This window comes from Mustela lutreola, chromosome 4, assembly GCF_030435805.1.
Source record: "Mustela lutreola isolate mMusLut2 chromosome 4, mMusLut2.pri, whole genome shotgun sequence".
NCBI lineage: Eukaryota > Metazoa > Chordata > Mammalia > Carnivora > Mustelidae > Mustela > Mustela lutreola.
Window position 1 is genome coordinate 17,371,234 of NC_081293.1, and position 13,109 is coordinate 17,384,342.

Sequence of the window (13,109 nt, forward strand, 5' to 3'; positions counted from 1 at the left end):
TTGAAAGTACTGTGTAATGCTTCTATGAGCACGCAGAACACCTCCCTTTAGAAATATCTTTAATAAGAAGAACAACTAAAACAAAGGATCTTGGGGACGGTGTAGCTGGCAAGGCATGAAACATTACAGATCAGGGTTTCCACTTGGACCGCTTCTAGGAAAACAGTCCCTGATGTAACACACACGGCCATATTTGAATGACACACATACTCCCAAACTCACATTTGCTCTCATAATCAATATAGCTTGTTTACACAGACTCATGATTCCACTTACCTAAATATGCCCATGTATAAACCATGAGTATTCTACAATGGTGCATGGTGGAAGCCCGGTCTTTTTTCAAATCAAATGTTTCTGGGTTATCGTGCATTTCAACAAACCTATAGTAATCCACATACCCAACATACACTACAGACTTACTGTTTTGCATATGAGATTATATATTTAATAAATCTGGCTAACACAGTGGAAGGATGGGGTCCACCGCTAAGAAAGAGAAGCCATGACTCTTCATGTCTACCTTCCTGAATGCTACTGGGATAGAAGTGTCTAACAGAAAAGAAAGAAACAAATTCTTTCTTTGGGGTGAAAAAGTTGACTATAGATTTAATAAAATGCTACGAGGGCTGCAGCTGCTAAGTTTGGTTTGATGCTTTATAGCTGGAGGTAGGAAAAAGCCCCACAAGGCAATTTTGTGAACCAAAGCGACTTGTACAGTTTATAGGTGAAACTCAAATAAATAATTCTGGCAGATTCTATGTTCTTTATGTTAAAATACATCATCTGCCAAGTTAGGGCAGTGACTTTAAAATTTTTATTCACAGTAACAGAAATCACAAGCAGGTTTCTAAAACTAAAAATGCCAATGAAATCTTTAATTGTTTCTATTCAAAATATGCATAGAAAAAAGGCAGGAAGAATCTGTATGAAAGTGCTAACAGTGGTTCAATTGATGATAAGGTTATAGGCAATTTTCTTTCTTTTTTTTTTTTTCTCTAAACCTTTCTGAGGTTTCAAGATAGTCAACAATTGAGATGCAATTCATTTTTTTTTTTAAAAGAATTTAGACATTCTGAATAGTTCAACAAACTCACTTTTTTTTTTTTTTTTGGTATAAGAAAACTATGCAGATTATGACAAAAATGAAATAGTGTGAAGCCTATTTTAAGCAAGTTAGAACAACCTGACAAACTGTCTTGTGGACACAAAGGAAGCTTCCAGTACTTTCAAGCAGCACTGGGCTGCCGGTCTGTTTCTGGGGTGGAAATACACGAAGCGCATGAAAGATGGGGCCATCATGGGTTGGTGGCAAGAGCCCAGGCTTCCTCAGCGGGTGAGCGGTGGTTCCTACACAGCCATACATGGTGTGCCGGCCGTGTTCCAGAGAAGCTGTAGGGGGAAAGCTTCCAACCAGCATCTTTCCCCAGCAACCCATACAGGTGGAGATAACGGCGTTGTCTCTCTCCTACTTAACGTAGAGATTGTTTCCTTTCAATTTAGTCTGTGCAGCGAAACACCGAAAATACAGAGACCAAAGGAGGGGAGGCTCACCATGAGCACTCCGCCATTTGAAACAGGCACCAACGGAATAGGCACACCAGTTATTTAATTAGCACACATTGATTAATTTAACCTCGTGTAACCACTGTCTTCTGCTACTGCTAATTTTGTTTTTGAAGTTAAATGAAATAAAGTAGCTGAAGAGTAATTAAATGTGTCCAGTCCCTTCATCCCCATGGCTATGATGACTGGGTAGCCCTCCACTGCTGAGGTTTTCTGAGAAGATGTTGGAAAAGCTTTGAAACAACTCAAAGGCAGATTCTCAGGAGGTGGTGACTTCATAAAAACCCTCATATGAATGGGCCTGTTAGCAGCACTTTTCCCTAACTAACTAATTTGCTCTGGAAAGAAATACTGGGCTCTATTTGCTGTAACCTGTCTCGCAGGAAAGGTAGCAGGGAGAGAAGACTGAGGCACAGATGCAGGTTAGCCGTGGTTTGAAACTTAAGAGAAACAAAGACTCAGAAAATGAGAGAACTTTCTTCAAGCTACAGATGTACTCAACAGGTGACCGGAAGGGGCATGGCTGCTCCAGAGGAAACCCAGCCCGCTCGGTCTCTTCCTCCTCCTCGGCAGCCTTGAGGTGGGTGGGCCAAATTTTAGGGTTCCTTGAAACACAGTTGGAGCTCACTAATTCACAGCATCCCTGGGGTGGTGTGGTCTGTGGTAACTGCACAAACGGCTCATTCCACACAGACCAGGAGCCCCTGTCACAGATCTCTCTGGCCGCACGGGTGGTAAAGGGAAGCACTGTATTCTCGAGATTCTCTTGCAGCCAGTTCCAGATGTGGCTCAGGTTTTGTGAGGCAGATGCTGGTGCAAGATTGGGAAAGTGAATGAGAGCCATATGAGGCAGGTGCACGGGAGGAGAGGGGCGCCTCCGGGGAGCGAGATAGAGGGTGTGTGTTGCACAGACACAGGGGAGGGGACTGCATTTGGTTTCCTGGGGACAGCTCTGGCGGAGACTACAGAGTCGAGCTCCTGCATTGCACATGCCCTGTGGTGTAGGACCATTGCAGTGAGCCGGCCGGGAGGGCTGCGTTGACTCTTCTGCTCTGCTGTGGGGCATCCAAAAGAGCCTCACTGGTTTTCCCAGAGTCTATGAGCTACTGTCATAAATCTCTTTCTGCTACATCAGCTGGATGATTCTCTCCTCCCGAATCTAAGCATCTTAACTGATACAGCATCTAAAAATAGACTCTCATTATCTCACCATCTCATTTGGGGTGTCTTTGGCACCACCCCATGTTTGTATCTCTACCGAACCTAACACTATTTTTATTTTTATTTTTGGGAAAGATTTGTTTATTTATTTGAGAGAGAGAGATAAGACGAGAGAGAGCGACAGAGACATCGTGGGCAGGGAGAGAGAGACTCTCCAGCAGACTCCTTGCTGCGTGCAGAGCTCGATGGGGGGCTCCATCCCACAACTCTGAGATCATGACCTGGGCTGAAGTCAAGAGTCAGATGTTGAACTGACTGAGACACCCACGTACCCCTAACCTATCTTTATCATGTAGACACTGAATAAATATTGGTTAAATCACATCACTATGGCCATAGCATTACGCTGGACTAACTGTCACATCCTTCAACTCCTTATTAGATGGAGTTGAAAGAAAACATATAAGAGGCACCTCAGTGATCAAGGCGTTGAACCACTGCAATTGTTAACTGTGTTCACTTCTCTGCGCAAAGCAAGCAAGGTATCAGAAACAATGGTCTTGATTTCCTATCATATGGATGGGAAGAAGGAAACAAGCGAAAAGCTATCTTTTGAGACATAATAGAAGAAACAGGAATATAAAATTATCATGATCATTAACAACGAATCTGAACTTGAACGCTAAAGAATGACATGCTTAAATTTCTATGTCTTATTGAAAAACAGGAAAGAAGGAAAAGAAAAACTGGGCCCTTTATCTTTAAAAATATATATTGTCAGCATGGTATCATATATATATATAAATATTATTTAAGTAGTTGATTACTGAGAGCACCACTAGTTTCTTCACTGAGAAAAGACTGTTTGAAAGGACTTTTCTTTCCCTCAATTCATACACAACCTTTATTTCATTTTCTATAAGTGGTTAGACAAAGGTCAAATGATAACTTTAAATATTTAAACTGGTCAATGACAGTCAAGCAGTCGGATATTTCTCTAGTTTATTGTTAAATATGGATTGCCTTAGAGGTAACCTCAGGTACATTGCAAGGCTTCCTAATGAGTTATTAGTTATGAAGCTATAAAGTAATTCTGAATTTTAAATAAGACCGAAGAATAGACTGGGGTACAACAAATTAAAGGCACCATAATTATGCAATATCATAAGATGTATTAGATAGCCACACTATGCATACATCAAAAAATACATTAATAAACTGAACATATTAATAAAAAGCTAAGTCTGGCCCTTCAAGACCTCAACACTAATTGGAAAGGATTTTGACAGAACATCTTGAATAACTTTCATTATCAATTTTGGCAAGCTATTTTTCAGCTACCTAAATAATGATTATTTCCACACTCTACAGTGCATCTATTAAAATCTAAGATCTGAAAAATATCATTAGTGAGGATGAGTGAAGTAGCAAATGTTCAAATACCACAACCTGAATTTGAATTTATTAGTGTGATGTAAATGATATGTGTTTCATTTCATTTCATTTTCCTATATTTTACTTTTATAGTGTCCACTTCAAGTCTATCATACATTTGCAATTATATAGTATAGGTTAATTACATATTATGCACTAGATTACAAATTTTGGCCATCTTTTTAAAATCATGCATTCTGATCACTTAAAAAACCCTCCCAAAATATGACGATTTAATTCTTATTTTTTAAAATGATTTTACTTATTTATTTATTTATCAGAGAGACAGAGAGAGAGAGAGTGCACAGGCAGGGTGAGCAGCAGGCTGAGGGAGAAGCAGGCTCCTCGCTGAGCAGAGAGCCTGATGCGGGACTCCATCCTAGGACCCTGGGATCATGGCCTGAGCTGAAGGCAGCCACTTAACAGACTGAGTCACCCAGGCATCCCTAGTGGATTTAATTCTTAAAGAAAACATTTCATAGTGAAAGGACAGCTTAATTTTACAATAAAAGCAAGCACATTAGTGGCATATATTGGTGAAAAAGTTATAAAATATAAATTTTACCTATAATAGCTTACTCCTGCTACCAAGACACAGATTTATCCCTTTTCTCTTTGTTGTTAGAAACAAAGTTATTCTCACACACACACACATACACACACACACAGGAGAAGAGAGAATATGAGAACATTATTTAGTTTAAAATGAAAAAGTTCTAGGGGTGTCTGGCTGGCTCAGTTAGAGCATGTGATTCATGATCTTGGGGTTTGGGAGTACAAGCCCTACACTGGGTACGGAGCTTACTTTAAAAAAATGTATAAAAATTAAAAAGTGTCTAGCCAAAAAGGAAGTCCAATTAGTTATTCCAGAGTTGAAAGTACCTGTTATAGGAATATGGCTTATTAAGGTTAAGAAAAGGGGGGGGGGCGCAGCTGTGTGACATGTTAATGCCTCTAACTATTCTTGATTTTAATATTAGATTTGGTTCCACTGAAGACTCCCCACCTTGAGGTGAAATGTCTTCTATGTGTATCTTTTACATTGATGGCCACAGGTACCCCGCTTGTTGAAGGATATTATTTTGTGAATACCTAGGCTTTAACGTCCACTAAAATGGGAACCTTCCTCGCTCAATAAATATGGGACTTGTCTCAGCTCATGAAGTCAGATATTAGAAAAAGAGGAGCCTGCAGCCTGAGCCGACCTCCTCCACCCCCTTCCCAATTCCCCTAGACAAGGAGGGCTTTACTTCCTGGTTCTTCCAGTAGGGGTCTTGACTTAGGGACTTCTTACGTTCTCTTTTCCTTTTCTCACTGGAACAAAGACACTCACATGGCATACCCATGACCACACTGCAACAGTATAAATGAAGTTTATGAATGATGTCCTTCACTTGGTGCCTCTTTCTCTCACACAGTGATGTTTGTAACTCACTAGCTATAGGACTTCCAAAGCTGAGTGATTTGTAATGTAATACTTCTTGAATCTCCAGAGTAATTTCAGCATTAGTTACAAATAAAAGTTGGCTCTCTGCATCTCTTAACCTTGGGAACATGAACCTTTAAGACTCGGAGATCAAATACCAACATTCCCCTAGGACCGCTGTGCACATCTGCATTTCTGGACATAGGACTTTTTTTGTTCCCAATCAAGTATAATCTCACTTCATAACTTCTAACTTTTGGCTCAGTGCTACCTAGATTTCCAGGCAAGCAAAGAAATGAAGCCTGAGGATTTTGTGCTTAGAGGTTTGGAAATCTGGCAAATGCTACATTGAAATGCAAGTATTTGATCCTGAACCTCAACATAGTGAAATGCAATTAAGATATAAAGAAACCGAAGTCAGGCTTTACATATCCCAAATCTGCACCTGTATTTTGATGTTGCCAGTTATGTGCACTAACAGTTCTGTGTTCAGGGCAAAATGGAATGAAGAGTCCCCCAAATTTTCCTCTGAGATCGTCCAGCCATTTGAAGCCAATCACTAATTCCTGCTTACATCTTTAAGTCAGGCATCTAAGCGTTGCTATTCCTGGCTGATTTTGTTCTGTGTTTAAATGGTCTGATTGTTAGTCTCTGCATCTGGGTCCAAACCAATTTAACATGGAAAGTTAGTTTAAGGATTCCAGTCACCTTTAAGTTAATCTCTAAAGCCAGCTATGAAGATGACTTGAGTTATTAATGTACAATAGTGAAAAACACCCTTCCGACTCACCAAACTCAAGGGTTTATGTGGTTTCCTTAACACCGACCTTTAGGATCCAGTCAATGAAGTAGAATTTATTTTCAAATAGTTTAATTTAGTATCCATTAGCACTCTTTGGGACCTGAAAGTCACATTATATAGGCATATAATAATATATATATATATAAATTATATTATAATATAATTTAATATATTATAATAAAATATAAGTTGATTCTTATATTCAGATATTGTGAGCACAGGTTCCACGTAAAAAAATTTCCATGAAAATTTAGCTAGGCACACATTTTATAGTCCCCAATGTCATTAAGTTGGTGGTATAGACTAACTGCTCTCAAACAATAGCCATAGCTTTTATTTCCTGATATATTTACCCACTTTATAATGTCAAAAACGAAAAAAAAAACAAAACCCAAAACCAAACAACACGCCCAAATAATCAGACAGCAGCATAGCCGGGAAGGATTAGGGGAGGAATTTACTCCATCCAGAACTGACTTACAATAGCTGTTGTTGTGTATGGACTCATTTATTGTTGTTGGTTGACAGCCAACATGAGTAATGGTTAAAAGTATGGGTTTTATTTAGAATCAGGCTTGTGTTCAAATTCTAGTTCTGCTGCTTATTAGTTCTTTGACTCTAGGTGAGTTAATTAGGCTTTTTTAGGCCTTAGTTTCCTCCCCTGTCAAATCAGTTGTAAAGATCAAGAGAAGTGATTCACTATAAAGTACACTGTATACATCTGGCTTATAGTTCTCTCTCAATAAATGGAAGCTATTTTTCACTTGTCAGTATATTTCCTCTTCTGTAAGCTCTTTGTTGGGAAGGGCTATTTCTGGTAATTCTTTGTCCAACATACAGAACTTAGCCTTGTAACTTTGTTAGGAAAAACACTGGCTTAGCTGTCAGGAGACCAGCATTGAACATCTAACCTTGCTACTTACTAGCTATGAGATTTCTGGCAGAGTAAGTATGATATATGGGTCTTAGTTTGCCTCCCTGTGAAATGGGGAGAATGATTTACCCCCTAGTGTTCTGAGATGGATCTAAAACATATGGCTAAAGCATGTTTTATTAACTGTAGTGTGCTGTTCAAATTTAGGTTATTATCACTGTTTTATTGTACTAGAATGGAGAGCTACTATTCTTGAATACTTACTATGTGATAGACACTATGTAAGTGACTTACAAGTGTCATGTCATTTCACCTTTACAACAATTCATTAAGGTCTGTTCCACTATTACTCCCATTTTACAAATGAGGAAAACCTAAGCTTGACTCCAACCTGAGCCATCTAGCTCTAAGCTGCTGTCACAGAGCGAGTCCTGGAATTTTAGGAAAATGAGCTAACCTTTTCTGAATCCACCAATGGCAGGTTTCGGTGGTTGGAGTTTAGAGGAGACAGTCACCTCATCTAAGGTGACAGCAGATACCACAAGGAAAAAGAAGAGAGAGGATCCAAACCATCAGACTCATGGCCAGAGTCTTTCTAATTATGTTCAGATTTCGGCAACAAATATCCCATTCGAGTATGTGTATTTTCAACTCTACTGAAATTACCAAGTAAGGCTTAAGAGGGGGAAAAAAATTACTTCAACTCTGCATCTGGCCATGAGTACAACTTTGGAGCTCGGGGGTTTGGGAAAATGCAAGTGGACTGGCCAGCTTGGAAACTAATATTTTGTGACGTGATACACTCATTGCTAAAAAAGCCGCAGCTCAGGCGTATGGTAGACACAAATGGCCGTGGAGGTGATCAGCCTCCATGAGGATTCTCTCCTCCAGACAGACTGAAGAAACCCCAGGGCAGGGGTCATCTAGCAGAAAGAACTGATGCTTTACCAGGTACCAGTCTTTGGCTGGCTACCAACCAATGAACTGCTGGAGAATGAGACCCAAGACAATACTCAGCCTGTGTTCAACGATGAGAGCACGAAGGGTGTCAAAGCATGTGTTTGAGCATATGCGAACAAAGAACATAAAGATGTGTGAGACGGGTGTTAAAACATCAGTTCAAACATGTGTTTAACCATGTGTGAGCAAAAGGGTGTTAAGCCATGTGGTAAAGCAAGTGTTAGAACATATTCTATTACAAATGTTTCTCATTTGGGAGCTTAAATTATTTTCTGCCTAATCCAGTGTTGCTAAGCAATAGTTCTGTGTTGTCCTAACTTAACACAATAAGTTATTAAACTAAAAAACCCAAAAAACAAAAAACAAAAAACCCCCATGAAGTTAGAATTCATTTTTTTCCTGTCTTGGTTTCATCACGAAGAATTTACATCTATAGTTTTCAATAAAGACGGTGGTGGTGGTCTGCTAGCGTAAGCAAAAACTGGGGTCATGCAGGAAGGCAAGAGCCAGGGACTGGGGTAAACCACGGTCCTCGTGGTGAGACAAATACACAGTGTTTGGAGGAGAGAGTGGCGTATCATTCTAATCTTCAAGTTTGATATGCTGCGTGGTTCACCGACTTGGGGGGGGGGGGACTGTCTCGTCTAGGGAAACTTGTCACAGCTAGATTCTGCTTTTGGTTTTCATTTCTGAATATATAAAAAGCTGCTCTAGAGAAACGGGATTCTGACAATTCTTATGGGCAGAAAAACATGATCAGGACTGACTTTTAAGGTTCCTCTGACATTATTTGCTAAATATATTGGTTTATGACTCTCCAATGCAATGGGAAGCTTCGATTCCAAAGCAAACGAATCCTCTTATTTTAAAGTATGAATACACAATCCTGGATGTTACTGTAAAAAGAATGAAAGTAGACAAAAGTCTAGGAATGCTTTCCAGAGGGTAACGAAAAAGAGCTTACAACAAATGTACATATACTAACAGATTAATAAGCTCTCTTATTTCTTATTATGAAACAAAGCTACAAACAAAATAAGCCAGTACACCTGTTTAAGCCCACTCATTTCTCAGTTGGGAGCAGATATATCATCAGATATTCTTTTTTCTTTTTTTTTTTTAAAGTTTAAGGAGGATTCACATTAATAATGCTGGGTTTTTTTTGTTTTGTTTTGTTTTGTTTTGTTCTGACAGACAGAGATCACGATGACAGACAGAGATCACGAGTAGGCAGAGAGGCAGGCGGGGGGGTGAAGGGGGGCCGGCAGGCGGCAGAGATCAGGCTCCCTGCTGAGCAGAGTGCCCCATGCGGGGCTTGATCCCAGGACCCTGAGATCATGACCTGAGCTGAAGGCAGAGGCTTAACCCACTGAGCCACCCAGGCGTCCCAAATATTCTTTTTAAACATACCCCTAACTGAAGAAAAGCAAAAGATGTGTGGGTGCTTAAATCCCACCTTCTATGCAGCAAATGAATACGGCTCTTTCTGCTTCACTAGAATGATTTGTGTATAAATGCCATTTGATTACACCTAGGAAAATACTTTTGATCATTCTGAATAAAGAAAGATTGATATAACCATTAAAATCAAAATATTGCCTTCCCAATCACCTTTTGCCTCAAGATCGTGGAATGCTTCGTTGAAACAGAAATTGGCAAGAGAGAAACAAACAATTAAAGCCAATGTCTTCTGTCAGCCACCCTTGCAGCAGAGGTCAGAGGCTTTTTGAATACTTCTCTCTGCCTGTCCACTTGTGTCACTTAATGATTTGTTCATGCAGTTCGGTCTGCACTCGAGAAAATACAATTCCTCAGCAGGGAAACACATAGTCTCTGGGTGTTGTGACCTGACTCTTCGCGTCAACAAGTCGCAGAGTGTATACTGACAAAGTGGTGATTATTATTTCTTCTTCTCGGAGACACAGACCAAATGAAGAGAACTAAGCCAACAGGATCGCACCAGGGAAACACCCGAGGAAGGTTGTGCTGAGGCTTCCTTAATTTACGGTTAGTCATTTTATGGTGAACCAAAAGAAACGCACTGATGAGCAAATTCATTTTAGCAATCCTGCGTCTCTTCATTAGCAAGGCATTTCACTTTCAATAGTGCCAAATGAATATAGAATGCAGACCCTGTATTTTCCGTGAAGACTAAATCCGGGGCACCTGGGTGGCTCAGTGGGTTAAAGCTTCTGCCTTTGGCTCAGGTCATGATCTCAGGGTCCTGGGATCAAGCCCCGCATAGGGCTCCCTGCCCAGGGAGCTTCCCCTCTCTCTCTCTGCCTACTTGTGATCTCTGCCTGTCAAATAAATAAATAAAATCTTTAAAAAAAAAAAAAAAAAGACTAAATCCATCCTGATACCAGAAGCTGCTATATTGAGGTTAGTCTCCAAACACACCTAAGTCAGGCTCAGGGATAATGTCTGTGTTGCAAACCTGGTAAAACATCTGTAACTCTCATGAGCTGAAAGGAAGAACTATAAAGCGGTAGGCTCTGGGGTCCTCACAACCAGCTGTGATTGTGAGTCAGGTGCAGTTAATTGAAGGCTCCCCGTGTGCAAATAAGCCTGCAAACGCACCCCACTTTATAGAAAACGGAGCGAGACGAATGGCCCGGATGGAGATAGAGCCTTGAGCGAACACTTCTGAATTTCTCTAGAGGTGCCCATTTGAATATGTATAATCATTTTCCTTAATTACATTTTCCTCTAGATATGGACTACCCCACAAACACACACACTGGGGCAAGTAGGGGCAAGAGGTTCTTTCTGTAAAAACTCCTGCCTAGAGTGCTCCACCCCATGCTAGGTAGACTGATGTGGTACGGAAGAAGTCTTGCGTAACAATTTGTCCTTGTAATCAAACTTTTCAGAAGGCAGCAAAAATGACTAGGAAAGTAATTTTAGCCTCTTCTGCTTTCTATTTGAAGTGACCATCATTAACCTCAGAGGACAGGTCACGTGCAGAGAGGCGGGGCTCTTGAAGGCGAACGTTTACAACCGCAGGCATTCTGCTCTTCGGCTGTTGTGTGGAGGAACGTGCTGGCCCAAGGCCTCCTCGGGGTCCTTTCCCCCAGCCTCAAGCTCTGTGCCTTTCCTGGAATAAGCCTCCAAAGTTTCCAAACAGTGTAGGGAGGAACTCTCTATCATAAACTGGAACCATATTTGCAAATGTGTGTTTAAAGCTAGAGAACTTTCACAATGTCCCAAATCGAGACTGGGCAATTGCCTCTTGAGGTTGGCATCACTTCCCTTTTTATGAACAAAACAACCTCAGCAATTATGGGAAAAAAGAAAAACCCATGCAAATAAACCAACAAGTCTGTTTATCTTTTTCACCTTAAACATTAAAAAACAGAGTTTTTTTTTAAAGGCTGAGGAAAATTAGAGGCCTTTTATGTCTCAATACTTTGCTCTTTTTGTCTACTTAATAGGTTTCTTACTAATGCTTGTAGCATCAACCCCAAACTAGAAATCTTGAACTTCTAAAATATTTTATGTAATTTAATGCAAATGCATTAAAATGACAGTAGTAAGTACCAAGCAGAAAAGTTCAAGGTAGGTACCATTTAAGATAAATATTTTCTAAATTCCAAGTTTTCATTTTTGGAAACTAACAGAAAGAGCTCAAAGAAATTTCACTTATTACATTTCCTACGTAATTTAAAGATAACATGAGTGGAAGGTGAATTTTGAACTTTTAGTCAACTGATTTACTTTGCAATATTTGCTTTCTGTGACCAACTCAGATTGAATAAGATTATTTTTTTTTTAATTGAAACGGGGGCACATGGGTGGCTCAGTGGGTTAAAGCCTCTGCCTTTGGCTCGGGTCATGATCTCAGGGTTCTGGGATAGAGCCCTGCCTCAGCCTCTCTGCTCAGCAGGGAGCCTGCTTCCTCCTCTCTCTCTCTCTCTGCCTGTCTCTTTGCCTGCTTGTGATCTCTGTCAAATAAATAAATAAAATCTTAAAAAAAAATTAAAAAAAATAAAAAATTGAATCATCAAACTTTTTTTAAAGGAGGTTAGAAGTAAAAATGTACCCCCCCAGGCGCCTGGGTGGCTCAGTGGGTTAAGCCGCTGCCTTCGGCTCAGGTCATGATCTCAGGGACCTGGGATTGAGACCCGCATCGGGCTCTCTGGCTCAGCAGGGAGCCTGCTTCCTCTTCTCTCTCTGCCTACTTGTGATCTCTGTCTGTCAAATAAATAAATAAAATCTTAAAAAAAAAATGTACCCCCCCCAAAAGAAACTAACTCTGCCATCCACAGGCATGCCTTCAGATGTTTAGAGAGTTTTCTCCTAAATGTGTTTTCTTCCAGATTGTTACTAAAATGCAGGGCGTTAAAGTTGGCAAGGTTTATATAAACCAAAATCATAACTCACTTGGTTCTTTTGTTTGACAGTTCCTCTGTCCATTGATTCATTCATTCATTCACCCCACTCTTTCATTTGTACAAACATTTTCTGGGTGTCCATTCTGTCCCAGGAGCTGGCAAGGCACAGGGGAGGTGAAGTAAAGCAGGTTTCAGTCTGCCCTTGAGCAGCAAAAGGGCTGTGGGTGCCACAGAATAAAGCAGGCAAGTAGAACACGGAGCTGTGCGGTGGGGATACGAGTGGGACGAGGGAGCTGACCTTGACACAGATAAGCTCTTTTCAGTTTGTGATCAGGAATGCCTAATTACTCTGTGGTACAGGGACCAAAGAGCACAGGTGGTCCCAGCAAGACTGCAGGTACCCGTCTCTGGGCCAGAGAACCTCCTGGGTCTCCAGAGGTGGCACTAGGGTGGTAACCACTTGGAATTCACTTTTTGTACTTCCTCTGGGAAGCTGACAGGGTAACGGCGTCATTGTTTTTTTCAATCATCATTTGCTACTAGGAAACTCCC

At 40.6% G+C, this 13,109-nt stretch overlaps 1 protein-coding gene across 19 annotated transcripts in view; it reads right to left on the reverse strand.

Moving 5' to 3' along the window:
- The window catches only part of VTI1A (vesicle transport through interaction with t-SNAREs 1A), a 351,501-nt gene that overhangs the window by 111,854 nt on the left and 226,538 nt on the right, over positions 1–13,109 (reverse strand). Inside the window, exon 9 of one of the 19 annotated variants that reach the window (XM_059173205.1) lies at positions 2,678–2,711. The exons of the other annotated variants lie outside the window; for them this stretch is intronic. Coding sequence (XP_059029188.1) covers positions 2,693–2,711 — 19 coding nt within the window. The 3' untranslated portion in view covers positions 2,678–2,692. Of the gene's footprint in view, positions 1–2,677; positions 2,712–13,109 lie in introns of those variants that run through there. 19 annotated transcript variants of the gene reach the window in all.